This window comes from Peromyscus maniculatus, chromosome 7 (genome assembly GCF_049852395.1).
Source record: "Peromyscus maniculatus bairdii isolate BWxNUB_F1_BW_parent chromosome 7, HU_Pman_BW_mat_3.1, whole genome shotgun sequence".
NCBI classification, from domain to species: Eukaryota; Metazoa; Chordata; class Mammalia; order Rodentia; family Cricetidae; genus Peromyscus; species Peromyscus maniculatus.
The window spans coordinates 42,607,801-42,635,338 of NC_134858.1; the positions used below are offsets into that span (position 1 = coordinate 42,607,801).

Sequence of the window (27,538 nt, forward strand, 5' to 3'; positions counted from 1 at the left end):
CACCAATGGAAACTGTGCCTCTGTGTGAGGGAATGACACTGGGCCAGAGCAGAGACCGTTTGGTAGGACTTTTGGATCTGCAGCCAATTCAGAGTGTGCTGCATTGGAGTGGTTTGCTTCCAAATGACAGGGCCTTGTTTGCACGGTGTTTTGCATCTCATTTGCATGCTTCTCATACAGTGCAGGGGCGGGAGGCCCAGAAACCTTCTCTTGCAGCCTGCTCTGCTCTCCTCCATCAAGCCCTTCATTCTCTGCTCTGATGGTTGGATCTCCAGCTTTGGGGGTAAGGTGTGAGAATTAGGCAGGGGTCCCTCAAAAGAACAGATTCTGGAAGCTGGAGGATGTGCCAGCTTTTCTCTTTCTCGCCCTACACCATCATGGTGGGTAAAAGGCAAAGTGGGGGGACAGTAAGAGAGATGGCATACCCCCCAGGACTCAGAGATAAGACCCTACCTTGAGGAACAGAGGTCAGATACAAAGGTCACCCCGGGAGAAGGGCCTGGGCTCAGAGGGAGTGGTGACCAGGAGAGGAGACCTGGACCTGGACCAGAGAGACACAGAGACAAAGGGAAGTAAGGGAGAGGAAGCGAGATGCTGGAGGGAAGGGAACAGCGGGGAGAGGAAGGGAGACCGTGCAGGGACGCAGGACCCTGATGTGATAGGATGTGACAAGCAGCTTGTTTGCAAGCTGCTTGTCTCTGCAAAAATGCAAGTGATCTGAGAGGGAGGCAGGGGAACGGCATCCGGAGAGCCGCGACCTCCAGGCTCACCAGCTCACTGCCCCCACCCACCCCTAAGCCCAGCCTGCCCTAAGGAAGCATCCGCTCTATCACTTCTAAGGCCAAGGCTGATGAGGTCCTGGAAGGATTCCCCACATACAAAGGTGAGAGGAACCAGAAGCGGCTGCCCCTGGGGCTGGAGATGATGCAAGAAGACAAGAGGCTCCTCGTGAGCTGTGCTACCAAGCATCCCATAGAGTCTCCAACCTCCACTCCCCGGTCTGAGAACCACGAATGGCAAATACAGTTAGCTGGGCAGTCAGAAGGAGGTCACAGGCCACAGAGTCTGGAGTTCGATGGTACCTGAGGCCTGTGAAGCCTCCGGAAGTCAGGCTGCAGCCCTGGCAGGGAGATCCGCATCATTACCCTGCTGTTCTTGCACTGCCCCGCTCCTCCATTCCTATCGCATTGACCAAGGTGGGGACAAGACTGGACAACTTCTATTTTCCTGTTTTCTAAGTCAAACAGAGCAGTTACAAAGAGTCTAAGTCTCCCCCAAATCCTCCAAGATCACACCTGCCCCACATGACTTAGGGCTTTCTAGAGAGTTTCCCCCAAGCATTCAACAGAGCACCAGCATCCCAGACAACCTAGTATGGGCCTCCTCACCTTGAGACAGAGGACCAGACAGGATATAAAACCAGCTTCCTGCCCCCCAGCACATGCAGGATAGTCATGGAGCAGACACCATGCTCCTGGGTTCCAGCCTTGACCCAGACATCCCAGGACATCCCAGCAGCCTGACCTGGGGCACCACACCCTCAGGCAGGGCTGTCTGTCTTTTCCCAGCCCAGTGCCCATGCTGGCAGCGCCTAGTCCCCCAGGATGTCACGTGTACACCCCATGGCCCTTAACTTCTCTGCTCCCCCGTAATGAAAGAGGCTTCTTTTCCCTGCCGCCACCACCACCACCACCCCCGAATTTAATTTCATGCCTGGGCCTCAGTGATTAATTCTCTCCCCCCTACCCCGCCCCTCCTCCACCACCCTGGCAGCCCCTCCGCTTGTAAATTCTGCCCCGTGCCATGGAATTTGTGTATTTCGCATCAATTAAGTGTCACATTGAGTAATTCTTCTCTGGCACTGGCTCTGTTGATCCCAACCAATCAGCCATCCCCACTGGGGTGGAGGAGGGGCGAGGACAGTCTGGCGCGGGGAGAAGATGAGCCTCAAACGACAATCACCGCTGCATCTGCACCTCCTGTGCCTGTGAGGGACCATAGCATGCACCCTGCCCTGCAGTGCCTAGGAAAATAACGTTAGACACGGAGGCGCCATGGTCACCTCCACTGTGTGCGGAGAGGACACCCGGTGCAGAAGTCATGAGATTCACCCAAAGTCTCAGGGCCGACTAGAGAGCACCTAGGACTTGGCATTTGGGCCTCCTGATTCCCAGCCACGGGTAGAGACAAAGAAGAACCTTCTGGAAAGTCTCTCTCCCAGAGAGACTCCATGTCTCAACTCTCTTCAAGGGGCAAGAGCAAAGAGCAGATGGCCCCACTGGTGAAGGGAGTGGGGGGGGGGGGTCAGAAGCTCCCCTGTTCACTCGCGAACAAGAGTGAGTATGTTAGGTTCTTCCATCTGGGGCCCCATCTGCTGAACAAGGATATGAACAACCTACTTGCAGAACTCTGGTCTGCCATGTGGCTCTGGGCTGGTTCCCACACTTCTCTGGTCTCAGCAACTTCGTGTCTCTGTGTTCTCTGAAGTCACAGTGTGGCTCTAGTTCATAAAATCCTCAGTGTGGAGTTTATCCAGCAAACTCAGTTCACTGGCACACCTTCGTTCCTGAGTACACACACACACACACACACACACACACACACACACACACACACGAGAAATAGATGGTTCAACAGGCAGGAACCCTGCTCCACGCTGGGCACAGGAGGGACATCACAGGTCAACACTGCCTCAAGAAGCCTGGCTGTCTTCTGGGAAGATGGATGCCTGGCCCGAGGCAGCTGCCGTTAAAAAAAGAAAGACAGGTAGCCGCAGTTGTGGCCTCAAGGGGCAGACAGCAGGCTAAGGCCAGGGGCTGGGGGAGCCCCCTTTCCATCTGTGCCCTTTGGCTTCCTGAAGCTTTGCACCTGCATATATTACCCGTTCAAAAAAAAATAATTTCCCATGTTTTGTTTTTTAGAGAGAGAGAGAGAGAGAGAGAGAGAGAGAGAGAGAGAGAGAGAGAGAGAGAGAGAGAGAGAAGGAATTGCTTGAAAAAGAAAGAAGAAAAAGGGAGCTCCATGGGAGTCCAGAGAGAGGGACAGCAGTTAGGGAGGAGGTGTGTGTGAGAAACCGCCGAGGCTGGCTTGTGAACAATGAGTCAGAGTGGGCTGTGCAGAGCAGGCTGCCTGGATGTCTGGGTGACCCAGCTTGCCTTAGTGTGCAGTGAGGCTAGGAGAGGCCACAGCAGAGCTGGGTTGTAGACAGCTTTGAGAGAGTCGGTCTAAAAGCCAGACCTGGGAGCTCATGTCTGAGAATCCCTGCACTCCAGAGGATAAGAGGGGAGGGTCGCCAAGCACTTGGGAGAAGCCTGGACTGCTAAGCAGAAAGAAAAGAAGGGTGTGCTGGGGAGACCTGGGGATACAACTCCATTGGTAAAGTGCCCGCTTATCACATGGGATGCCCTGGGTTTGATCTCAGGCACAGAATAAAGCAGGCATGGTGGCACATACCTGTAATCCCAAGACTCACGGGGCAAAGGCCAGGCGACCAGGAGATCAAGATCACGGGGCAGTAAGATGGCCCAGTGGTAAAGGTGTCACCAAGACTGACAACCTGAGTTAGATTCCCTAGGGCCCACACAGTGGAAGGAGAGACTCAACTCCTGTAAGTTCTTCTCCAACTTCAACACCTGACCCACGGCACATGCATACTTGTGTGCTCGAAAGTGCACACAAGCATATGCACTTGCTCACACACGCACTGTACTAATTTTTTTGACATTCAAGGTCATCCTTGGTGATATGAGTTTAAGGCCAATCTTGGCTAGATACCCCGTCTAAAAAGAAAAAAAAATGGAGGTGTGCTATACAGAAGAGCAGGTGGACCCTTGGCAGCAGAGATGGGACCCGAGGGTCAGAATCCCAGAAACACCTGCCTGTGAAGAGTTGGACTGAGAGAGTGGACAGGAACACTCATAGATGACCTGGACACCTCAGCCACTGGGGCTTGTATCTTCCACCATCGAGGGTCACAGGTTTCACAGGGGCTGGCTTCTCTCAGCTTTCCTCCCATACTGTTCTGGGCTCCGACACATGAACCAGTCACTCTGAGCCTGCCCAGAATATGAGCAGAAGGCAAGACAATGGGCTAAAGAGCTGACTTAGCCATGAAAGGCTAGGCTCATAACCCAAACTTCAAGACAGGGCAGGGTGCCCCAACCGCTCACCCATTTTGCGGTTATCTCCAGTCTAGTTTGAGGCCCAGACAGAGGCCCACCAATAACTGCAAAATGTAGACACCACTGTCAAGTGCTGAGACCAGGGTGAAGACATCTGTCACACGTGTCCTCCTTTGTCATCCTTCTGACCCTCTGGCTTTGAGCTCTGCTATTCCTCAGCCGTCCTCACAGCCTGGCTCACAAGCATGGTTCTCAGGGCTCAGCCTGGTCTAGACACACACATGGAGGACACATGCACTCCTTGGGAAATGCTGCCACTCTGGAACCTGCTCTCTGTAAGCATTGGGAAGGGACTTCCGTCTGGAGGTCTTGCTTCCCTCGCCTCATTCCTATTTCCTCCGCCCAGGACGGCTTCAGTTACTGACCCTCTCTTCTTGCAGACCCTGCAGAGTCCATCCCCACAATCCTGGATGGCTTCCACTCCCAGGAAGTGTGGACCGGCCATGCCGTGGAGCTGCCCTGTGCTGCCTCTGGCTACCCCATCCCTGCCATCCGCTGGCTCAAAGATGGCCGGCCCCTCCCTGCTGACAGCCGCTGGGCTAAGCGTATCACAGGGCTGACCATCAGTGACCTGCGCACTGAGGACAGTGGCACCTACATCTGTGAGGTCACTAACACCTTCGGGTCGGCGGAGGCCAACGGCATCCTCACAGTCATCGGTGAGTCTGGAGCCTTCTGCAGCCCCAGGAGACTTTGGGAGTACTACCTCTGTGTGATGGAGTACCGTGACCATGCAGGACCTGGTCCTGCCTCCTGCTACCCCAAGAGGAGCTCCTAGTGGCTAAGAGAGTAGAATATGGCTTGGAGAGGCCACTGGTTTGAAACCAGCCCTGCCTTTCAGTCCTGGTATCATCAGCAGTACCTACGATCTCCAGTCACGTGGTCTCTCCAGGAGTCAAGCAGGCTGTTGGGGGGCGGGGGAGGTCTTGTGGGGAGCTCATGAAAGGGAGAGCTCCTGGGCTTGTTAGGGGAAGCCTGTGTCTGGCTGAGAGTGTCAATACTGATGTTAATCCACAAGGCGGAACTGTGTCTCCATCTAGGGTGACAGTCCAAGTATTGAGGAATAGTTGGCAAGGGTCCTGACCCATCAGACCAGACACTGAGCAAAGGCGGCCAAGTCAGCTGCACCTGGAGCTGCCATGGATATGGAGCCTGCTCCTTCCCTGTTCTTCCCAGCACAGAGCCCCGGGGGTCCAGAGAGCTATGGAAAGCCCCTGCAGACCTCTCCTGTTATGAGCCCCCGAGGGCAGGCAGAGGCAGTGAAGACAGAGGAGCTGATGCCACAAAAGTGCCCTAGGCCATCTCAGCACCATCCATCCTGACTCTTTGCCTGGCCCGTATCTGTAAGATGCAGAGGCTCCTTTGAGCTCTAACAGCCAGAGTTTTCTGCCAGCCAGGCGGCCAAGGGGGCTGGGATCTGGGACCCGTGAGGACCCCTCTAGGTGTCAGGCAGCCTGAGCGTGAGCCCCAGAACATTGTACTCAAGAGCATGACGGTTCCCTGAGGTCATTTCAGTTTGGCAAGGCAGGAATTACCTAGGGTGACTCTACTCCATCCTCAGCAGAGTCCTGTCAGAGTCCTATGCCATAAAGGTTGGCCAAGGTAGCACTCAGCCCCTCACCACCTTCTCATGAGACCCTCGGGTATTCCACAGTCACTGCAGAACTTCTGCTGGCCTTCCAGCCTCGCATCTGACTCCCTGGCCAGATTTGGGCTCAACATCCTCCCATGGCCCAGAAAGCCTTGACAATTTGTGTGCATTTACCCTCAATGTAGAGTGGAGGTTGTCCCCACGAGCAATCACAGTGACACTAGAACAGAAGGACCTCCCAAGAACTGCTCCAGGACAGCAAGGAGGCAAATGCTTAGAACAGTGAAGAGAGCCTGCCCCAGGGGACTAGGGAATCATTGCTCATGAGCAAGCCATGGACAGATAGACGGATCCTAACAGTGAAGGGTGATAACAGCACCTCCCTTCTTGTTCTAAACTGTCCAAAATGTTTCAGCTAATCCAGGTGCATACCTGCGATTCCAGTACCCAGGAGATAGAGACAGGGGGATTAAGAGTTCAAAACTAGGCAAGCTCACAGGCTATGTCACATCCTGTCTCAAAAGCCAAAACAACAGAGAGAGAGAGAGAGAGAGAGAGAGAGAGAGAGAGAGAGAGAGAGAGAGAGAGAGAGAGAGAATAAATCAGGAGGTCACACCTACCACAAGCTCTTAAAATACCACCAGGGTGACTGGTATTCACACCTGCCCTGGTGCACATCAGTAAGCAGACACACACACACACACACAGAGGCATGAACATCCAAAATCTACACACTCATTTCCCCAAATTCCCACATAGTTTTGGAGTCCATACACCTGCACCAATACACACTTCCCCTCACTATTCCGCACTCCTCAGGTCAGCTGCAGACCACCGCTTCCACAGTCCACATGTTCATACTCACAGTGTATGAACACACCACACACACACACACACACACACACACACACACACACACACACAAACAGTGGCTTGCTAGAGGCTCAAGTTCAAGAGGAAGTGGTACAACCTTCTCTCATCCCCCCTAGGCCTGCCATCCCCTCCTGAAAGGTCCCTGGGTCCCTCCACTCTTGTAGCCTGAATTCCGGCACAGGAGCCCTCAGGCACAGAAATCAGTGAGGGAAGCCAACTTGGGGCTGTCACCGGTCCATCATCCAGTCAATGATACTCATAGTCTGAGTCTCGGTGGGGATGTAATGCTGAGGATGCCTCTGCTTCCAAGTGTCCACCATCCAAAGGATGAGGGAAAGGGGAATGAAAAGATAGACTGCTCAGTATGGCATTGATTATTCCCTGGTGGGGAGATAGGAGAGGGATTTAAAATGGGAGGAGAGGTGAAATCCAGGAATACTCCCTGGAAGAAGTGACAAGAGATCAGCAGGAATTAGGCAGAGAATTCTAGGCCTAGAGCTTAGGCTCTGCAGTCAGAACATTCCAGGGAAGACGGGAATCACATGCAGGTCATGGATGTTATAGCTTTATAACCTTAGTGACAGGAGATGGAGGCAGGTGCCTTGGGCCTCTGAGGGCTTTGGATACCATGCTGAGTTTTGAGGATCCATGAAAGTTCTGAGCAGGAGACTGTAGTAAAGAGGATGATTGGTGTGGGGCAGGGAGGTGATGGAGCCCCAGCCACATGCAAAGGACACCAAGCTAGCAGAAAGCAGAGGCTAGTGGCCTGCGTGGGTATGAGAGGCAGCTGACAGGAAGAAATGTGCCTTCTGGTTCCTGGGTGTCATGTAAATCAAGGTCCCAGGCTTCTGGGTGAGTTAAGAGAGCCTTGAAGCTCTGCCTAAGCAGAGGGACCCACCTTAGGGAAGTAGAGGCCATCGGAATAAGACATTCCTCAGAAAATCCCGGTTTGTACCCACATGCCTCATAAGTAAACTGAGGCCCAGAGCAGGGGATTTCCTAGTCCCAAATCTCACACAGGGTGTGTTTGAATAGCTAGACTCTGTGACCTCTGTCCATCCAGCCACAGGCCATCACAGTAAACTCCTCGTTTCTTTTTCCTCTCCTCCCACCTCCCTTCACATCTGCCCCCACCTGGCCACCCAGACCCCCTTCATGTGACCCTGACACCAAAGAAACTGAAGACGGGCATCGGCAGCACGGTCATCCTGTCCTGTGCCCTCACGGGCTCCCCAGAGTTCACCATCCGCTGGTACCGCAACACTGAACTGGTGCTGCCCGGGGAGGCCATCTCCATCCGCGGGCTCAGCAATGAAACTCTGCTTATCTCCTCGGCTCAGAAGAGCCACTCGGGGGCCTACCAGTGCTTTGCCAGCCGCAAGGCTCAGACGGCCCAGGACTTTGCCATCATTGTGCTGGAAGGTGAGTGAGGGTGGGTGGCAGGGCAGAGTGGGGCTGTAGTGCCCTGGGAGGTGCTGCCCATGCTGGGAGGCATCTGCCCAGTGCTCGGTGCACACACGGCGGGCACCATGCCCTCACATCAGCTTTGCCAGAGCCCTGTGTGGAGGAGGTCCTTTTTAATGTCCCCTATTCTGAAGTTGAGGAAATCAAGGCTTTGGCCACATGTCAACAGACAAGTGTTTTTAACAATACTGTCACATACTAACCTTTGTCCTCAACAGTTACTGGTGCTTTCTTAGTAGAGGGGTTCCTTTAGAACCTCCAAGGTCCTGGGTTTTCCGGAAGAGTCCTTTCCAACCTGTGGCCTCTTCTCAACGGGCTGTTTCCAACCAGGGGTCTCCGTTTCCACCCTGTTCTCTCTCCCCTTACAGCTGCCACCACCCAGGGTCCCTCCCCGGGCACCTCTGTGCATGCCTGATCACACTGTGCACAGTACAAGGTGGTTAGCCAAAAACCGAGAACCCAGTCAAGCTTGCACGCCACTTGCCCAGCCATGAACCCCAGAACCAGGCTGAGGCCACAGAGGAGATGCCTCTTGCTTGTGAGTGCAAAGGGGCCTTCAGGGCTGGCAGGAACCCGACCTTGCAACAAGTTGAGGTTTTAGTGTGTCCCCAGCTGATTCTTTCTACTACCAAACACACACAACACACACACACACACCACCACCACCACCACCACCACCACCACCACCACCACCACCAGCAAGCCAACACCACCACTGTTTTAACAAAATGCCAACCTCAGGCCTGCAAGGATGGGTCTTCCCTGGCAGCCACCGGACCTAAGACCTTGTGCCTCCCCCTACCCGCAGGGCTGTGCACAACAAGCCCCAGTGCTTACTCAATCCGTCCCTCGCCGCTCTCCCCAACAAATACGCCATCCCAGTGCAGGCTCCTTTGACATGGCTATCCATCATCTCGGGGTCCCCCACTGAGGAGCACCCCACCAGCTAGCTCATCTTTGCACTTGGAGGGGCCAACCTTCTGCCTTCGGTGACCCTGGAGAGCAGAGACATGGGAAATGAAGCTGGGAGTGGAAAGCAGGAAGGCAGGGCCAGCAGAGAGAGGAAAGAAAGGAGAGAAAAGAACGGCCAACGGCCACCTGACCCTGTCACATCCTCCCAGGCCCAGGGAAGCATCAGCTTCTCCCCAGTTCTAGACAAGCGTCTCTTCCATCCAGAGGTAGGGACAGGGCTGGCAGGCTGGCCAGGTCTCTGGTAAACATTGGCATTTTGATGTGCAACATTGAAGAATTTCAATAACACTATGACATCTGCCCTGCTGTTTATTTCTTATTATTTATTTCTTATTATTTATTTAAGCATCTACTTTTATTATCTTATCTTTTATTTATTTGTTTGTTTGTTTGTTTGTTTATTTACTTATTTATTTATTTTTGAGACAAGGTCTCACTATGTAGACCAGGCTGGCCTTGAACTGGTAGCAATCCTCCAGGCTCAGCCTCCTGAGGGCTGAAATGACCTGCATGCACTACTACTCCAGACATAGTTTTTTATTTTTAATTGACATACAATAAGCATACATATTTATAGGGTACCATGTGCTTAATGCCTTTTTAACCCCTGACACCAATCCTGTGGGGAAGGATGATCAGGGTGGTCATTCCACCCCCACATGCCAAAGTAGGAAGGTGATACAGGAAATTAATTGTCTCATCCTAGATTATGTGGTTAGCCAAGGCTTAAGGCTGGAGCCAGACTCCCATCATCTCCACTGTCTCTGGGAAACTTGCATTTTAAACCTTGAACTTAAGGTCTTTTGTTAATAGGCCTAAATGCCGCTACTCCCTATCCTCGGCATGGTCAAGTACCAAAACTACACTCGGACCCCACCCCCACATGCCTTCATGCACGGTGCCTTCTGAGCCTTGCCGTCTTTGTTAATAACTAGAGGAGCATCTTGGATGTAGTAATTAATTTAATCTTCACCGTGTCCAGAAGTGGGAGTAATTGTCATCACCGTTATTCTCATCACCCACCGATGAAGCAACCTGCTCAAAGACGCTACACTTGCATCTCACTCCACGGCAGTGATTACACCTCATGGGTTTGCCTTTCACACGTGACAGCCCTTTGTCTTCATCCTGGCTGCCACTTCGCCTCCTCCCAGTCACTGGGTGGGTGGCCTGGGGGGATAGTCTCTCTGTGACTCAGTGACCCTGAAGGGGGCTCCTCGCTCCCCGCAGACGGCACGCCCCGAATCGTCTCATCCTTCAGCGAGAAGGTGGTCAACCCCGGGGAGCAGTTCTCACTGATGTGTGCTGCCAAGGGCGCCCCGCCCCCCACGGTCACCTGGGCCCTGGACGACGAGCCCATCGTGCGGGATGGAAGCCACCGCACCAACCAGTACACCATGTCCGACGGCACCACCATCAGCCACATGAACGTCACGGGCCCCCAGATCCGGGATGGGGGCGTGTACCGGTGCACAGCGCGGAACTCGGTGGGCAGTGCTGAATATCAGGCGCGAATAAACGTAAGAGGTGCCTGTCCACATTTAAATATCAGAATAGGCTTTTGAGTTCCTTTGCCATCTTTGTGGTCACCATCATTCTTGTGTGCTTCTTAGTAACTGTCATTTTGATTTTAGTGGAGGTTCCCCTCTCCCTTTCTTTTCCTCTCTCTCTCTCTCTCTCTCTCTCTCTCTCTCTCTCTCTCTCTCTCTCTCTCTCTCACCTGCTCACCACAGTCTCATCAACCATTCTTGTGTGTGAGTGTGTGTCTGGTAGAGTTCACCCCATTCTCTGCCCACCCCCACCCCCGCACTCCCACAATCTCACCTGCCCATCCTCCCCACCCCGTCCACCCCATCCAATCACTCTGGGCCCCCAGTGCTCTGTGCACCTGCTAGCACCTGCCAGCCCCCAGCAGGGTCTTGAAAGGACAAAGACAGACGGAAGTAGGACGCACTCAACCTTAATACTAGTGAGCTCCCAGCATTCTCCACAGAGCCAACCTTGAAATGTTCCAGGAGAGGTAGGCAGTCAGGGGCCTGGAGAGCATGTTCCCAACTGTAAGGCTCAAGCCTTCAGGAGTAGAAGATTGAAACAGAGGCTGGAGTTGGGTGACTCCCAGAGACAGGCAGCCTGAAAGAGGGTCCACAAGGTGTCAGCCATCCCTTACCTCAGTTCTCCAAGTTAACATGGTAAGAGCTGTCTCCTCTGATGCCCTTCAGCCTTCTCAGTCTGACTGGTCCTCTCTGGACCCTACCAATTACCTCTAACCCAAGGGCAAGAGGACAGGAGGACTGTTAGAAATGGACACCGGTCCCGGGGGTGCTAACAGTTGCCCTGAGGCAGGGACAGGGGTGGAAATGGAGATCATTCTAAACTCACCTATTCCAGCTTGCCTATCCCACATAACAAGTCTGAGGCCACCATTTGGCCAAGCCCCCATGTCCCTCTCTGAATTGGAGCAGAAACAGAGCCACAGAGCCCTGGAAGACTCTATTCTGTCCTCTGTAGTTCGGCCCCAGAGTTCCCCTACGCTCTTCAGTACTGTCCCTTCATGGTGACCTCTAAGCTTCCTTCTCCCACTCCCATGATGCTACCTGCCAGCCAGCCCAGCTGAGGATACTCCCACCCCCAGCCAGTGTGGTCAGAACCCAAATCTGCAGCCCTTTCTCAGGAACCCACAACACAATTTCCCTGATTGGAAAAAACAACATGCGGGTTCATATGGCCAAGACCTTAGCGCTTTGGGGATAGTTTATTACTATATGGGAGGTTCTTTGGGGTTCAAATACAGTGTGAGCAAGCAGAGAAAAAGCATGAGGTCCCTGCTTCACTATTGACCCCCCCCCCAATCCTAGTTTCTCCCTAAATAAGGATTCACTTGGCCCAATCCTGGTGGTTCCCTGTTGAGGCTGTGAATCGGCATCATCTAGTCCCATAAGGGACTACATTCTTGTGATAGGCATGTGTGGTGCACACCTGCTTACAACTATTTCACAATGACGACAGTGAGTCCTGGGGGTCACACGGGTGACCCCAATCCTGGCCTCTGCACTTAGAGGCTGAGAAAGGCCTCTCTCTGCTCTCACCCAGTTTCTAGCCCCAGGGGAAGTCTCAGGGACCAAGCAAGAGAGAAGAGCCCCCACCGCAGAATGGCACCGGCTCATGGCGCCACCTGCCCCTCCTCTCCACTTTCCCCCCCACTCCCCAGGACCCCCCAGCATCCGGGCAATGAGGAACATCACAGCGGTCGCCGGGCGGGACACACTCATCAACTGCAGGGTCATTGGCTACCCCTACTACTCCATCAAGTGGTACAAGGATACCCTGCTGCTGCCGGATAACCACCGCCAGGTGGTGTTTGAGAACGGGACTCTCAAGCTGACAGATGTGCAGAAGGGCATGGATGAGGGGGAGTACCTGTGCAGTGTTCTCATCCAGCCACAGCTTTCCATCAGCCAGAGCGTCCACGTGGCCGTCAAAGGTAGGTCCCTCCCCACCCGGAGCCGGCGCCTGCCTGCCTCCCAGGCTGCTGGCACAGGTGTCCAACAGAAAGCAACCCCCCGTGAGCAGAAGCCCAAGGAAGACTGAATGGGCCTGGCCTTTGGCAGAAAGGTGACAGAGTGTAGGGGGGCGGGGGGGGGGGGGCGGGCATGGTGATGGATACAAGGCTGAAAGCTGCAGGGAAACCCAGTGCTGATCCCAGGGGCTTGAAAGCTCAGCTGTAGACAAGGGGAGGCAGCATGCTTTTTGGGCAGGGGTTCAGATAAGGGATGGTGGCCTGCACTGGGCCACTGAGGTCAGGACGGAGCCACCAGGTACCCGGCAGGGCCACCCTGGAGAGCAGCAGCAAGGAGGCCAGGGTAGAGGAAGCACACACTCACCACCCTGGCCCCATCCTGGGCCAGGAATGAACACCTCCTGTGGCGGCATTGGAGAAAGACTCTCTGCCAGTTCTCTGAGCCCTGGAGCTCAGTCTGCAACCCACCCACAGCTTTCTTGTTCACCTGATGGGTGGCTGGAGCAGGGGTCTGCGTGGGTGCTACATGTCTGTGTTACCCTCTCCGAGGCCATCCCCAAGTCTACAGATACACTGATTTTAAAGGGACCATTGAGAAGCCACTAGCCTCTGCTCCCTCGGCTCTAGGATGGTGTAAGTAATGGAGCACCAAATACATCCTTTGGGGTCCACAGGCATGGGGGTTATCTAGAGAGTGCCTGACATGAGGGTCCTGTGGGTTCTAGGGACAGGGGAAGTGGATCCTGTTGGGCCCTGACCAGGAAATACCAGAGAAGGATGCAGGCTGAGGAAGACAGGCTAGGACCCTAGCACCAGCTCCAGCCTCCACCTCAAGAACAGAGGCGACCTGTGGTGTTTAGAGGGCCACAGAAGACAGACCATACCCTTGAGACCAAGGAGGGGCCCCTGTCACTGAGGGGCTTCCCTCCTGATGACATCTATCCCTAGGAGAAACAGGGACAGCTGGAAAGAGCCATCCAGTAGAGAGGAGATAGGGATGGGGGGGGGGAGGGGCGGGGACGGGGGCAAGGGGAGGGGAGGAGGGACACACAATCAACCAGGAAGGGAAAGTTAGACAGAGACCAGGATCTGGGAAAGCAAGAAAGAGCACAGGCCCAGACCAAGAAGGCCCAACACATGGGGAGCCCTTGAAGGTCTCAGACCTGGAGTCTTCCTGCTCTGACACTGGAAGATGCATTGCATGCACAAAGGTAAAGGGCTGTCTAGGAGAGAACGTGTTTGGGGGAACACATGCTGTATCTGATGGCGGCCCTTCCATGTGTGATGCCCATGACCTCACGGATGGGAAGGCCCAGGAACCTGACAGTCACAGGGAAAGGTGGAGGAAGCCCTCCTCCCTGTGCTTCTTAACTTCTTGTCGTCTGGCTCACCCTGAGCACTTCTCAGGGCTGGGTCACATGCATCCTGTGTACCCACCCTGCCACCTGTCACAGCGCCAGATGGCACATGTTTGTTGAACTGAATCTGAGACATTAGTCTGGGTTGGAGTGACTTATGGGAAACCACACTGTGAGCTCCAAAAACCAGGGGGCTTTGTGGCTATCTCAGGCCTGAGAAAGAGCTGGGATACACATTAGCAGTGCCACTCCCCTGCTTCAGGCTGCGGCAATGCCAGGGTGTTCCCTACCTAATACCCTTTCCGGGCAGCCCAGGGGCCCACAAGCCAGGACCACAACCCCATTCCACGTCTGGGCAAATGGACTTGGTAATGATGTGGCACAGCTCTGCCCGCCCTGCTTCCACCTCACTGGGCATCACAGAAGCCTGTATCCATTTCTGTTACAAGCAATGGGCCGAGAGCGTACAGTGTAAACATCACATATTAAAACATCTAACCTCTGCTCTGCTCCCTGAGCCCAATGCTCCAGCAAGCATTTGGCCAGGTTTGTCAGCTAAAAGAAAAAAAATAATAATAATAACAGGGCTCCAGCAAGCCTCAGAGTACTCGGAACATCCTGAAAGCTGCTCTCCACTCATCAATTATTCAGCCCCATTCAGGGAGCGATCAGTCCTAATGAATTGAATCTGATGCATTCAGGCTCAGCAACTCACTGGGCCTGCAGTGTAGTATAGAGAGTGACGATGTCTCCCAGCCCAAGGAGAGGGGGGAGACTGCATGCACATGTGACTCGTGTGTGTGTGTGTGTGTGTGTGTGTGTGTGTGTGTGTGTGTGTATCTGTATTGTGTGTGCCTGTGTGTCTGTCTGTCTGTATCTGTATTGTGTGTGCCTGTGTGTCTGTCTGTCTGTATCTGTATTGTATGTGCCTGTGTATCTCTCTGTCTGTGTCTGTTTATCTGTGCCTGTATGTGGGTCTGTTTGTGTCTACATCTGCGTGTCTATTTGTGTGTATCTGAGTGTGTCTGTCTGTGTGTGTGTGTGTGTGTGTGTGTGTGTGTGTGTGTGTGACACAGGCTTGTGTGCAAACCTTCCTGCTCCTCCTCATCAGGGTCTGAAAAAAATACCAATATGCAGCCATAGAATGGGCAAAGGCCCCGTTTCCTCTCTAGACCAGACACTCATGTAAAGGCCTGGAAGCCAGCTCCCCACCACTCTGAAAGCTCGGCTCCTCCACCCCCACCTTCTCGGCTCAGCTCCCCCACCTCATTAGAATGCACTTTTGCAGAAGAGCCCATCAAAGCTGATTATGATCACGCTGCTTGATTAGCGGCTGTGCTCTTCCAAGAGCTCCCCAAGGAGGGGGGAGGAGGAGGCGCCCCTGGGCATGGCAAGGGGCCCTGACTCCAGGGAGGAAGGAGTGGGTGCAGGGGTAGCTAACGTTCCAAACCCCATGGCTACTGGACATTGGAAAGTGCATCATGTTGGAGGGACAGAGTGCAGGAAAAGTATGGGGTAGAGGGAGACAGGCACTGGAAGCCTGCAATAGTATGTCGAGTCCCCCCCAGCCCCCGCTTCTCTGTGGGACCAAGACTGGTGGACCAGGTGCAGCCAAACCCACAATGCTTTGTGAGCTGGAAAAATAACTGCTGACTCCGGTCCTTCTGGGGACTGCTTGTCTGCTAATGAAATTTTCAATCAGTGAGCCAAGATCAGAACATACCGACATGCACACACACACACACACACACACACACACACGCACACGTGTGTGTGTGTGTGTGCAGAGATGTGTGTTGTGCACACATGTGTACAAACTACATGCACAATCAAGTGTCAAAAGTAGCAGACTAGCCCACTCATTCTGGGGCAGATTCGTGTACATGCATGTGAGCAGTTATGTGTCCACAAATGCTTCCTCCTGCAAGACAACATCCCTGACCCCTGAAAGGCAACTGCGGATGGTTATATGAAACTTTGCTCGAGAGCTCGAGAGGCAGAAGACAGAGGAGGATGAGGATGCTCTGAGGACTTCCTGGGCTTGGCACATGCAGCACTGAATGGCGAGGAGAACTAGTCTGCGGGGAGGCAGCACTTGTCTCTGGGTTTCTGGAAAGATCCTTGGCAGGATGCTAAGAGGAGTGAGCTCACACAGAACCAACCTAGACTTGGTGACTTTGGGGACCTCTGACCTGAAAAGTAAGGTGTCATAAAATGGTCTCCTGGTACGAAGACTGAATGTTTCCTTAACTAGGATCAGGGCCTGCAGCTAGGACCTCTTGTCATGATTCCATGGAGAAATACCTCCATCTCCACATTGGAGCCTCCGAGAGGCCCTGCAGCTAGAGTGAGGGCATGAGGCACTCTGACTGGACTGAGGACATGCCGAGTCCCCATGGAGAGCAAGCCGGCAGAAGAGGTGACTCGCCCCCACACAGATACTCTTATCCTCAAATGCTCCCACCCCAGACCCACACACATATGTCCCTATCTAGTTAGTGCAGAGCTTCAGCCATAACTGGAGGGGGCTCCTGTGGGGAGCCCTTGCCCACTCCGATGAGTGGCTTGGGATGGACAAGTCTATGATCTGAAGACGTAAGCTACCCACCTGCCCGGAATGCCTGCTATTGGTAGAGGTAGTTTGAAAGGAGCCCTGCAGGGATCCACAGGCAGGGGGCACCACAGGCTCCACAGGAGGAGAATTGCCTGTTCTACCATGACAACCTCTAGAAAATATTCTGCTGGCAGCCAAGTTTCCTTGGGAACACAGAGCAAGCAACCTCCTTCAGAGACACACAGGGCTGGTGATGGCGGTGGTGGTGGTGGTGGTGGTGGTGGAGGTGATGAGGACGGAGAAGCATCAGCAGCCTGTTTCTTCCCTCAGTGACTGGCTGGCTGTGCACCTACTATGGCTGTTCCTGGTACTGTTTCTGTTTCACCAACACCACTGTGTTCAAAACACACGGAATCCCCACCCTCCAGGAACTTGCATCTTAGAGATTAAACAGACGGTGTGCACCATGTGTAATATTAAAAATCTAAATCAGAACTGAAGTTGAGAGCGCCAGGAAGGAGGGACCTTGTGGTCAGGGAACGCCTTACCGAGAAGGGATGGTTGGAATAAAAACTGAAGTAACTGTGCTTATTTTAAACATAATTAGATTTGTTGAAACCGAAAACTCGGGGTCACATTTGTGAAATTAATTGGCCTACCTCCACCACTGTGTGTGTGTGTGTGTGTGTGTGTGTGTGTGTGTGTGTGTGTGTGTGTGTTGTATACACTCTTATATGTGTGGGCACATGTGCTGTGCATGCGTGTGGAGGCCGGAGGAGGACATCAGGTACCCTGCTCTGTCACTCCCTACCTTATTCCCCACGACAGGACTATTCTTGCTGAACCTAGAGCCAAGCTCGTGGTCACAAGCCCCAGCGATCTTCCTGTCTCTGCCCACAACAGCGCTAGGGTTGTAGACAAGCGCCACCACACAGGACTCTCCACCCCCACCCACTCCCATAGTCACTGAGCTCCTGTCTCAAAACTTCATGTTTGTGTGGCGAGCACTCTTAGCCATCTCTCCAGGCCTGAAACCCCTCTGTTTTTTCAGAGGAAGAAGCCAAGGCTCCGAGGCAGAAGCCAGGTGCTTGTGACAGGCCAGTTGCCTGTGATCACTTGAAGGAGCAACAGAGTCTGGAATTCAGTTGTCCTGGCCCGGGACATAGATCTTTCCTGCGTCCATGCTGTGTGGACAGAGAGGCTCTGACTTCCTACAGGGCACACTCTGCTAGCAGGTGCAGTAAATAAAAGGCTCAGCCTCAAAGACGGATGATAAGAGACCCCATAAAGCATTTATGGGCTGGGCTGGTGGTCAGCACCGCGTGACACTCCCAAACAAGTGTCTATAAAGGCTTTATGGCGGCCAGATGCTGCACGGACCGCCACAGTTGCCGTGTCTTTGTAGACACTCTGGCCTCTGCTCTGCACTGGTATGGCACCTTGCTCCAGGAAAGAAGGCCTGGCTATGTGGAACTCCAGGCCAGCTACTGCAGAAATGCAGGGACCCAGGGCATAAGCTTGGGACTGCAGTTGACACCGATGAAAGCAGGTGGTCAGAGACCCCCAATTCCTGAAAAATCGGTTCCCCAGTCGGGGGAAGGATGGTACACAGCATCTGACCCTGAGCTTAAAGAAGACCTGCCTAAAAGATGGGTCTTTCTTTCCAGGAATCCAGAGCCTCAAAAATCATGTTTTCTTACCAAATATCCTACCGCGGCTGAGAATCTTCTGTCCCACAGCACTCACCTTGGGATTAACCAGTCTACACAGCAGCCAGGAACCCTAGTTTTTCTTCTCCCCCAGGCCATCTCTGAAGAGATGCAGAGTCCCCCCCCCCTCCCTCTCCCCCCTGACTCCAAGCAGCCCTGGTCCTTCGGTCATCTGCAGAGGGGCTGTATGACTTTTCCTTGGCAGAAGTAAACAAATATCTGCTCACCCCAGGTGGGGCACTAACAGACCAAACAAATTATTACACTCCAGTCTAGCTCAGTGGAGCAGAGGTTTATTGAGATTATCTGCAGGAACACCCGAGTCAGGGAAGCGGTACCCATGAAGCTCTGCGGGAGGGGTCCACTCTGCCCGGCAACCGTTGGCTGCTTTTATCACCTTGGGGAGGGCCTCGTGAATCTCCTAAGTTTCATGAGTTTCCCTGCTTTTATGAGTGTCGGTCTGTCCTTCCTCTGGGAAGGCTATTTCAATTTAGAGTAAACAGCTATACACAAGTAGGTGAGGAGGGAGTTTCTGCCACAACGCCATGACAGAACTTGATGTCGCTATGGGATGGGGAGCATCTGCTGCGCTGGACCTCTGAGGAATTATCTGGTCATACGTCACATAGGACATCAAGGAGTCCTGGGCCATCCTACCCATATAACTAACCCCCAGCATGGGTGCTGGCTACTGCTTTGTGGCCCCTCAAGTGATTTCTGGGCCACTCCACTGACTAGAAAGGAATGGCAGTCCTCAGTGGTCTCGGCCCTTTGGCTCAGCCCGGTCCCCTTCCCTCATCTTGTGTATTATTTTGTATGCATGTGTGTCAACTCAAATGTCCAGGGCTCCCAAGGCTGTGGTCACCCCCAGAGGACACCTGCCTCTGCTGAGTCCTGTGTCTGTGTCCAAGGGGGTGCTGGCCCAGTAATCATGAAGGAAGGTGTCTAACCTCTCCCAAGGCTCTCTGTCTAAAACTCAGGCAGGTTTCTGCCTTCCTCGTCTACACAGTGGCAATGCCTTCACAGGGCAGGTATTTCATAAATATTACATGAATTGGCTAGTTAATGAATTAACCTGCCTTAGTAACTAACTTGCACCCCTCTCCAAATCCTTCCTTACTGAGAGAGACAGTCTCCCGTGCTGAGCAAAAGCTCCTCCCCCAGAGTCACTGGCTCTGTCTTCCTGCTCTGTCTCCCCTGGAAATGGGCTCAGGCTACCCATGCCTTGGCCACGTGTCTTGTTCTCCAGCCCCTGAAGCATCACTGATATCACAAACCCTGCTCACAGTCCAGAAGTTCCTCAATCCCAAGAACTGGGTGAGTGCTACCACAGAAAAGGCCTGGCCCTGGGAAGGACCCAGGAGAAGCTCCAGACATGCTCATACAGCAGCAGCACCTGGAGAGAAGTTGAGGTTCCTCTTACTCTACTTGGACCCTCATATGTTTACCCCACCCCTGGCTCACCACACGGGAGAACCCATGAGGTCACCCTGAGAAGTGATATCCAGATGTCCACTTATTTACATATCTGATGAGTATTTATTAGGCACCTACAATCTTTACCCCATAAATACTCCTATTACACAAGTCCTAGCTCCAAGCCTCAGGGATATGGTAGCAGTCAGGTCTGCATTGGATTTTTGAGGCAATTGTATCAAAAAACTCAAAGAGGCCAACACTCACACACACACACACACACACACACACACACACACACACACACACACATTCTCTCTCTTTCTCTCTCTCTCACACACACATACATTCTCTCTCTCTCTCTCTCTCTCTCTCTCTCTCTCTCTCTCACACACACACACACACACACACACACACACACACACACACACACACACACGAGGGGGTTCACAATGACGTAAGATCAGTCTCTCTGGGAAGTCTCAATAAAGGGCATTGGACCATTGTTAGAGCCTGAGTTTCAGAGAAATTTATATAGAGATGCCCATGGCCCAGCCAACCTCCTTCAGGACCAGCTGGAGTGGAGGGCAGGATAGGGTGGCATTAGAAGGCCAGCTGAGGCCCCTGAGGGAGTCATAGAAGCAGGACCCTCTCCTAACTGCCATGTCCTCCAGACCAACAGCTCTTGGTCAAGAAATACCCCCACCCTACCCCACCCTGCCCCAACCTGCCCCACCCTGCCCCACCCTGCCCCACCCTGCCCCACCCTGCCAAGAATCCAGAGGGCTTTCTATGTACACATCTGGCTGCTTCCTCTGAACCCTGGAAGCCTGTGGGTCTGCAAGGCCTGCCTGTGCACAGTGCTGTGGCTGTGGCTCTGGGGGGCCCTGTGGTGGAATAGCATCACTGGCTTCCAAAGGGGGGTGGGCTGGAGCCTGGGAGTAGGCTGGAGACCGTGGGCAGCCTTGTAATTTAATTATTCGACTGCAGAAAGGAGACCTCATCTACTCATGCTCATCCTTGTTAAGCTAATTGTCTGTCTCCTTCACTCTCCTCTCCCCCCACGAGCTGGGGAAGTTGCTGCCGCCTAATTGAGTTATCATAAAGATAATGGCTGATGTTCTCGCCAGTGCTGAGAGAGAAGGATCCATCTCACAGCGACTCGGGCTGCAGACAGGCCCCACCATCACCACCACCACCCCAGAGGCTGAGACGAGGGCAGCTGGGTGCAGAGAGTTCTACCCAAGGGGTCTACCTACCCATGTGGCCACCTGATAGATAACAGACCCCGTTTTCAATTTGAGCATGCTTTGGGAGACAAAAGGGCCTGCCTGCTGTGTGAACATTTGTAGTTTTTCTCAAGAGGTAGCTATGCTGCTTAGTGAAAAGAACCTTGACCTGGAGAGCAGACAGATCAGGTTTCAAGTCACCTCCCATAACCTATCTCCATACAGCTCTTCTGAACCTCAGTCTTTCCATCTGTAAAATGGGACCATCAAGCTCCAGGTCCATGGCTGGTAGAAGGATTCAGTGAGATACCTATGCATATGTAAAGTTTCTACATGCTGATGGCCATGGGGAGGGGCAAGTTGATGAGGAGATCTGGTTTGGAGGCACCTGTTTTAGGCAATCGGTCATGGAAAGGGAAGGGAGAGAATCTACACAGGCCTTCCTCACCTCTCCCTGTACCCCTCATCTCCATCTATCCCAGGCACCCAGAAGGCTGGGAGATGGACGCCACGGTGAGAACTTTTACACAAGCTAAACAGTGGGTCAGAAAACACATGAGTCAAACTCAAGGACCAATCTGAGAACTGAGCAGGTTAAGACAGAGACTGGGAGCCCTGGCCTAGGTAGGCAGGTGGACAAGAGCCAGGGCACCAGGACGTACCCAGAAGATACTGCATTCAGAAGAGAAAAAAGTTCCAGGGACCTGGGGAGCTGGTTTCCAGACCTGCCCCAGGGTCAGTACAAGCCAGACCCCCTCAGGAAGGACAGCGGACCAGGGTGGGTAAGTATCCCTTGACCATGACATCCCCTTGTCCCTCCAGTGCCCCCTCTGATTCAGCCCTTCGAGTTCCCGCCTGCCTCCATCGGCCAGCTGCTCTACATCCCCTGTGTGGTGTCCTCGGGAGACATGCCCATCCGCATCACCTGGAGAAAGGACGGACAGGTGATCATCTCAGGCTCGGGCGTGACCATTGAGAGCAAGGAATTCATGAGCTCCCTGCAGATCTCCAGCGTCTCCCTCAAGCACAACGGCAACTATACGTGCATTGCCAGCAACGCGGCAGCCACCGTGAGCAGGGAACGCCAGCTCATCGTGCGTGGTGAGCGGGTCAGGCCAACCCCCGGAAGGGGTGGGGGACCAAGAGCATCGTTCTAGAGCTCCAGTTGGAATTACAGGCTCTTGGAAAACTGGGTTCTGCCTGGATTCTTAAGGACAGAGCGACCCCAGCCTCTTACATTCAGGCCTTCAGTGGAGGGCATCCTTACTTGGTCAGCCGTGGGCACAGGCAGCTTTGGGACCTGGGACTCTGAGCTCCCATTGCGGTATCTGCAAGAGCTCTCAGTCTTTTCTTGACCTCACAGGCTGTCTGCTCCCAACGTTGTAATAACCCAACAAGAGCTGGCATCTGCTGGAAGAGGCCCCTGACTTAGGGAACCCAGCAGAGACTGACAGCCTCTTTTTCTCCCTGCTTCCCTTCTTCCCACAGTGCCCCCTCGATTTGTGGTGCAGCCTAACAACCAGGACGGCATCTATGGCAAAGCTGGTGTGCTCAACTGCTCTGTAGATGGCTACCCACCCCCCAAGGTCATGTGGAAACATGCCAAAGGTAAGTCAGTGTCTGTGAGAGGAGCAGGGGAGGACCAGGCTCTGATCCCAGCCCTGAGGAGAGTAGTGAACTCTGAGCTTAGGGAACCCCTGCATCCGATGTTCTAGAAGTCATCCGCAGCCACACCAGGCTGAGAGACAACATGATGCTGAGTCCAAATTTGCTGTTGCTTTTGGTGATGCTGAGGATCAAATCAAGGGCCTTGTGCATGATGGGCAAGCCCTCCACCACTGAGCTACATCCACAGCCCCCAAAGTTCCTCTTGTCCCTACCACTGACCTCCTGCATCTCTAAAGTTAGTTTGTATTGCTTTCCCCACCCTGCCCCACCCACCCTAGGGTCCTATCTAGTCTGAGACCTTGATCCCCTCCCAGCCACATCACAAGGAGACATTTGGAATCTGACTAGATGCCACATGATAGACTGTGTCCATGGCTGATGTTGGGAGGGGAGGGGTACCCGAGACCCCTGTGGAAGACAGCTGGCCTCTTCCCCAGGCCTGACAGCATGTGACCAGGGAACTGTCATATGAGAACTCAATCCTCTCCTGGCCTATTACCAAGTCGACCAAATACGGCATTTTCTTTATTCCAGCAAGTTCAGTGACAAGGTGGGCTCCGCCTGAGGTACTGTTCCAACCATTTCTGTGCCTCAGAGCCAGGTCCAGGCCAGAGGGTATTTCACGTTGTGCAGTAGGAGCTGTGTGGTGCCAGTACTGTGGGATGATGTAACTCTGCTGTGAAATGACCCCAGATGGACGAGGACTTTATCAGGCCTTTCCTTAGGTACCGGGTCACACCTGCTCCCAACGCCCCTCTAACTGCCACCTCCTTCCAGGGAGCGGGAACCCCCAGCAATATCACCCAGTGCCCCTCACTGGCCGCATCCAGATCCTGCCCAACAGCTCCCTGCTGATACGCCACGTCCTGGAAGAGGACATCGGCTACTACCTCTGCCAGGCCAGCAACGGTGTGGGCACCGACATCAGCAAGGCCATGTTCCTCACCGTCAAGAGTGAGTTCCTGCCCCCACTCCAGCCCTGCCAAGGCTCGCCAACGCCAGTCTTGGTTCTCCCCATGCTTACCCATCCTCCCCCTTGGGATGCTGATATTCTGTCCAGAAAGAGCAAGGTTGCTCAGAGGTGAGCTTGGGAGCCTCCCTGAGGCTTATCCAAAACAAAGGCACACTCTGACCTGTCTCAAATCAAGGATGCGGCGGGTCCTGGTAGCTGTCTAGTAATTATTCGGATCGTTATCAGTTGGCGATTCTATCTCAAAACCTAAATCAAACGACCTCTTTCCGCTACTTAGTGTGCACTCGGCTGCGTGCAGCCTGTTTACAGACTCAAAGGGAAGACGCCTATACACCATGGAGGTTGGAACGCTGGGTTCCCAGTCCTGGTCTATCTAATGGTCTGTGACCTAAGGAAGATCATTTTGTCTCTCGTGATCTAGTCTTTCCTCTTACCGTAAAGGCTCACTCCCAATTCACAAACCTTATAAAACTGCTTTGAACCACACAGAAACCGAGGGTGAGTGGAAGTGCTTAGGGGCAGCACAACTCTATAACTAACTCATCAGGGAATGCTTCTGCCCGGGCCACCTTGGTGGCCCTGGAAGCCACTGATCATCAGCTGTCTCTGGGTACATTCACAGCAGCCACCAAAGCCGGGTGAGCTTTATTCCTATACAGGCTTAGGACCCTTTGTCATGGATCCCCGAGAACCACAGGACAAGTGTTTCTGTGGTCCTGGGTCAGGAAATGGACTTGGGAGGGTGGAGATGGCAACCTAAATTTTGGTGTCAACAGCCAAATGTGATTCTGGGGGCTCTGATGTCACTAGTATGTGACTCTGATAAGCACATATGTCTTCATTAAATCACATTTTCCCTATCTACAAAGATGATCTAATGGCCCAGGGCTCAGTCTGTGTCCAGCCCCTCATGCATGTCAGGCAGCCAGTGTGGCCCTGACTGAGCACAGAAGGGGCCACCAGTGGCGTTCTTTCCAGTGTCCCTCTAGGGTCGCTGTAAAGAGCTGTAGGGCCCGTGTGCAGTCCACCCTGAACCTCCCGAGAGCTCCCTCCATGAACAGCTCTGGGCCTTTATCCAGACAGGGAGGCCCTGCCAGGAGATCGATGCTGAGGGAGCCCCACCCCCACCCCCCGACACACACCCCACGGAATCCCTGCGCTAGGAGCAGCCTCCCTCCCCACGGTCAAAAGGCACTTTGTCCTTAATAAAGCCAGGCAATCAATCTACATCCCTCAGCCAGGGAGAACCACAAGGGAAGAGCGGCTCCCCTGGACCTGTCCTTGCCAGTTCATCACTGACAGTGCCCTCACTGTCAGCGGAAGGCCCGGCTCTCCGCAGCACTGAGGTCCACTGTGCCGGTGAGGCTGCTGCTCTGGGGCACGTGGATTCCCACAGACATGAGGGGACAGAGCAGCAAAGAGCACAGTGGCTGGAAGGTAGAGAGTGTGGGAGGAGACCTGGCTCATGGCAGGCTGGGCTGGAGATGGGTCACCTCACTTCTGGGGACTGTGATAGTCTGCGTTGGCTGAGCCAGCCCAAAGAAGCGAGGAAGCAGTTCTGGGGTATTAGGTTGTTCTCTCTCTCTCTCTCTCTCTCTCTCTCTCTCTCTCTCTCTCTCTCTCTCTCTCTCTCTGTGTGTGTGTGTGTGTGTGTGTGTGTGAGAGAGAGAGAGAGAGAGAGAGAGAGAGAGAGTTTACCAATGAGATGGCTGGAGAAAGCCCAGTCACCTCTTAGTCCATTCTAAACGCCCCATGTCACCAGCGCCCTCCCTGACCCACTGGCAGAGGCAGCCACCCAAGGACCACGTCAAGGCTCTCCTTGGTGTCTCCCACTTTAAGGAACTATTTTACTTGATTCAGCTCCCTGGTATCAGATCTAAGCCTCCAGAGGGCTAGCTGACCTTTGTGCCCACTGTCCCCATGCAGAAGAAAGAAAGGAATTGTATCAGAGGGTACAGCGTATCCTAAAGAGGCATCCAGGGCAAACTGGACCCTTTGGCGGGGCCTTGCTGAGAGGACATTCACATTGTTGACCTGACGGTGCTGACAGGTGGTAGGTGCTCCATGACCAGGCGAGTAGAGTAGACATCCCTGAGTTCAAATCCCAGCTCTGCCACTTGAGAGATATGAGACAGCCGACAGCGACCTCTGTGAGCCTGTCCTCCTCTGTAAGCTAACAGATGTAACGTAGAAGGCCTCCAATGCCACAATTTTCAGTTTTTACCATGAGGCAAAAGTAGTACCCAGTCAGTAACAGCTATACTCCAAAATTCAAATTGTGCCCCTTTTGCAGGCTAACAATATTATGGTCTAGTATTCTTTCCCAGTGCCCGGCAACAGCAGTGACAGACGCTCCCACTTAGCCACATGGTCAAGAAGGTAAACCAGAGGCACACATGTTTACTGTGCACTGAGGTAGGACGTTCGTAGAAGAGCTCCTATGGCAGAGCACACTGCATTACCTTCCCCTCCTCCCCCACCCCTCCATGCCCCCCAGACACACTAGGTTCAGTGTATTCAACATTTTAACTTACAATGCGTCCAACTTACCATAGGTTTCTCAAGAGGTCACCCTGTTATGCGTTGGAGGAATTGTGTGCTTTTTCTCACTAGCAAGGTTTTAATGAGACTATGCATCCACAGCGATTTATACAGTGATTGACACAGGGCCCACATCTAGTCATTGTTAGCAACTACTGGTTTAGGGGCTGGAGAGGCCATGAGGAGGGGAACAGAGATCCTGTTCTCCAGGGGGTTAAATGGCGGATGTGTAGATTGACAACAGATGGGTAAGAGGGGATTTCTGAGAACTGGAACATATAATAATGGGACCTGTGAAGTCCCACAAGTAGTCTTCTGTAAACAGACCCTGGGGTGCTGGTAACCTGGCTCGGTCAAGATCAGAGGACTCAGAAACAGAGAATCCAGAGTGGTGTGACTGCCCAAGGCTAGACCAGGGAGCTGGAGCTCTGGTGTCCAAGGACAATAGAGAAAGAGTGTCCCTGCTCTAACAGAGGGAACTTAGTGTCCTCTGCTTTATTGGTCATCTGGGTTCCCATCTGACTGGACAGCACTCACATGAGAGTGGACCTTACTAATTCATATATCATTTCCCCTGTGAGACCTCACAGGCACCTAGACACCCTGTCAGGTCCCTGGGGATTCCACAGTCCAGCTAACACCTGAAACCATCCAGCCCAGCCAGAGAGCTAAGGGTTTGGGGACTGGTCCAAGTCCTTGGTCATCCTGGAAGACAAGTCCTGAGTGGCCTCCGCTCGTCTTTGATCCCCAAGTCTCAGTATGAATAAGCTCTTGAGTCCCTGAGTCCAGTCCAGCGCCTTCACGTATGTCTCTTTCCGATCCTCTCCCCACCGGGAAAAGTGGTAACGGTTCCTTTCCACAGAACCTGAGATAGTGGATCGGGGTCTTTGGGTCACATGGCCATGTCGAGAGCCTAGACTGTCAGCCACCCCTTCCTCCTCTGCATCCTGGTTTCTTCACCCAGAGTAGGAAAATCCAGCCCTTAGCTGAGCCATGCCGCCTCTAGCCCAGCAAGCTGTGGTTCCAGCAGCCTGTGGTATCTTCTCAGAGCACCAGGCTGTTGCCTCCCAGGACTTATTGAAAATAAACGTAATTAGCAGAAGAAAATACCACATCCACATGGCTACCTTTAATCTCCTTTTTAAATTAAAAGAGAGAGAGAGAGAGAGAGAGAGAGAGAGAGAGAGAGAGAATATGACCGAAAGGAGGAGGAGGAGGCAATTCCTGCTCCACCTGACATACAGAGAAAAAGAAATCATCTTCAAAGAGAATTCTTCAGCGAGAGGCAGGTACAAAGCCAAGCTGCTTTGTTGGGGGGTGGGGGGGACTAGCTGTGTTTTGATGCCATCACCACATGGCAGCCCCCCCCCAAGGACTCTGCTGTCCCCCATCTTTATTCGACAGTTGCTCTTCCTGCCCTAGGTTCCCTCCACCTATCCGAAGGCTCCCGTGACTGGGCCACAGACAAAGCCCAGGGCCAATTAAACCCAGA

The 27,538-nt window shown here is 53.4% G+C and overlaps 1 protein-coding gene across 2 annotated transcripts in view; it reads left to right on the forward strand.

Moving 5' to 3' along the window:
* The window catches only part of Dscaml1 (DS cell adhesion molecule like 1), a 333,602-nt gene that overhangs the window by 240,862 nt on the left and 65,202 nt on the right, over positions 1-27,538 (forward strand). For both annotated transcript variants that reach the window (XM_076576167.1, XM_076576169.1), the window contains 7 exons: positions 4,562-4,840; positions 7,792-8,067; positions 10,312-10,608; positions 12,290-12,562; positions 21,687-21,965; positions 22,353-22,472; positions 23,310-23,486. In XM_076576167.1, the coding sequence (XP_076432282.1) occupies positions 4,562-4,840; positions 7,792-8,067; positions 10,312-10,608; positions 12,290-12,562; positions 21,687-21,965; positions 22,353-22,472; positions 23,310-23,486 (1,701 nt within the window). The remainder of the gene's footprint in view (positions 1-4,561; positions 4,841-7,791; positions 8,068-10,311; positions 10,609-12,289; positions 12,563-21,686; positions 21,966-22,352; positions 22,473-23,309; positions 23,487-27,538) is intronic.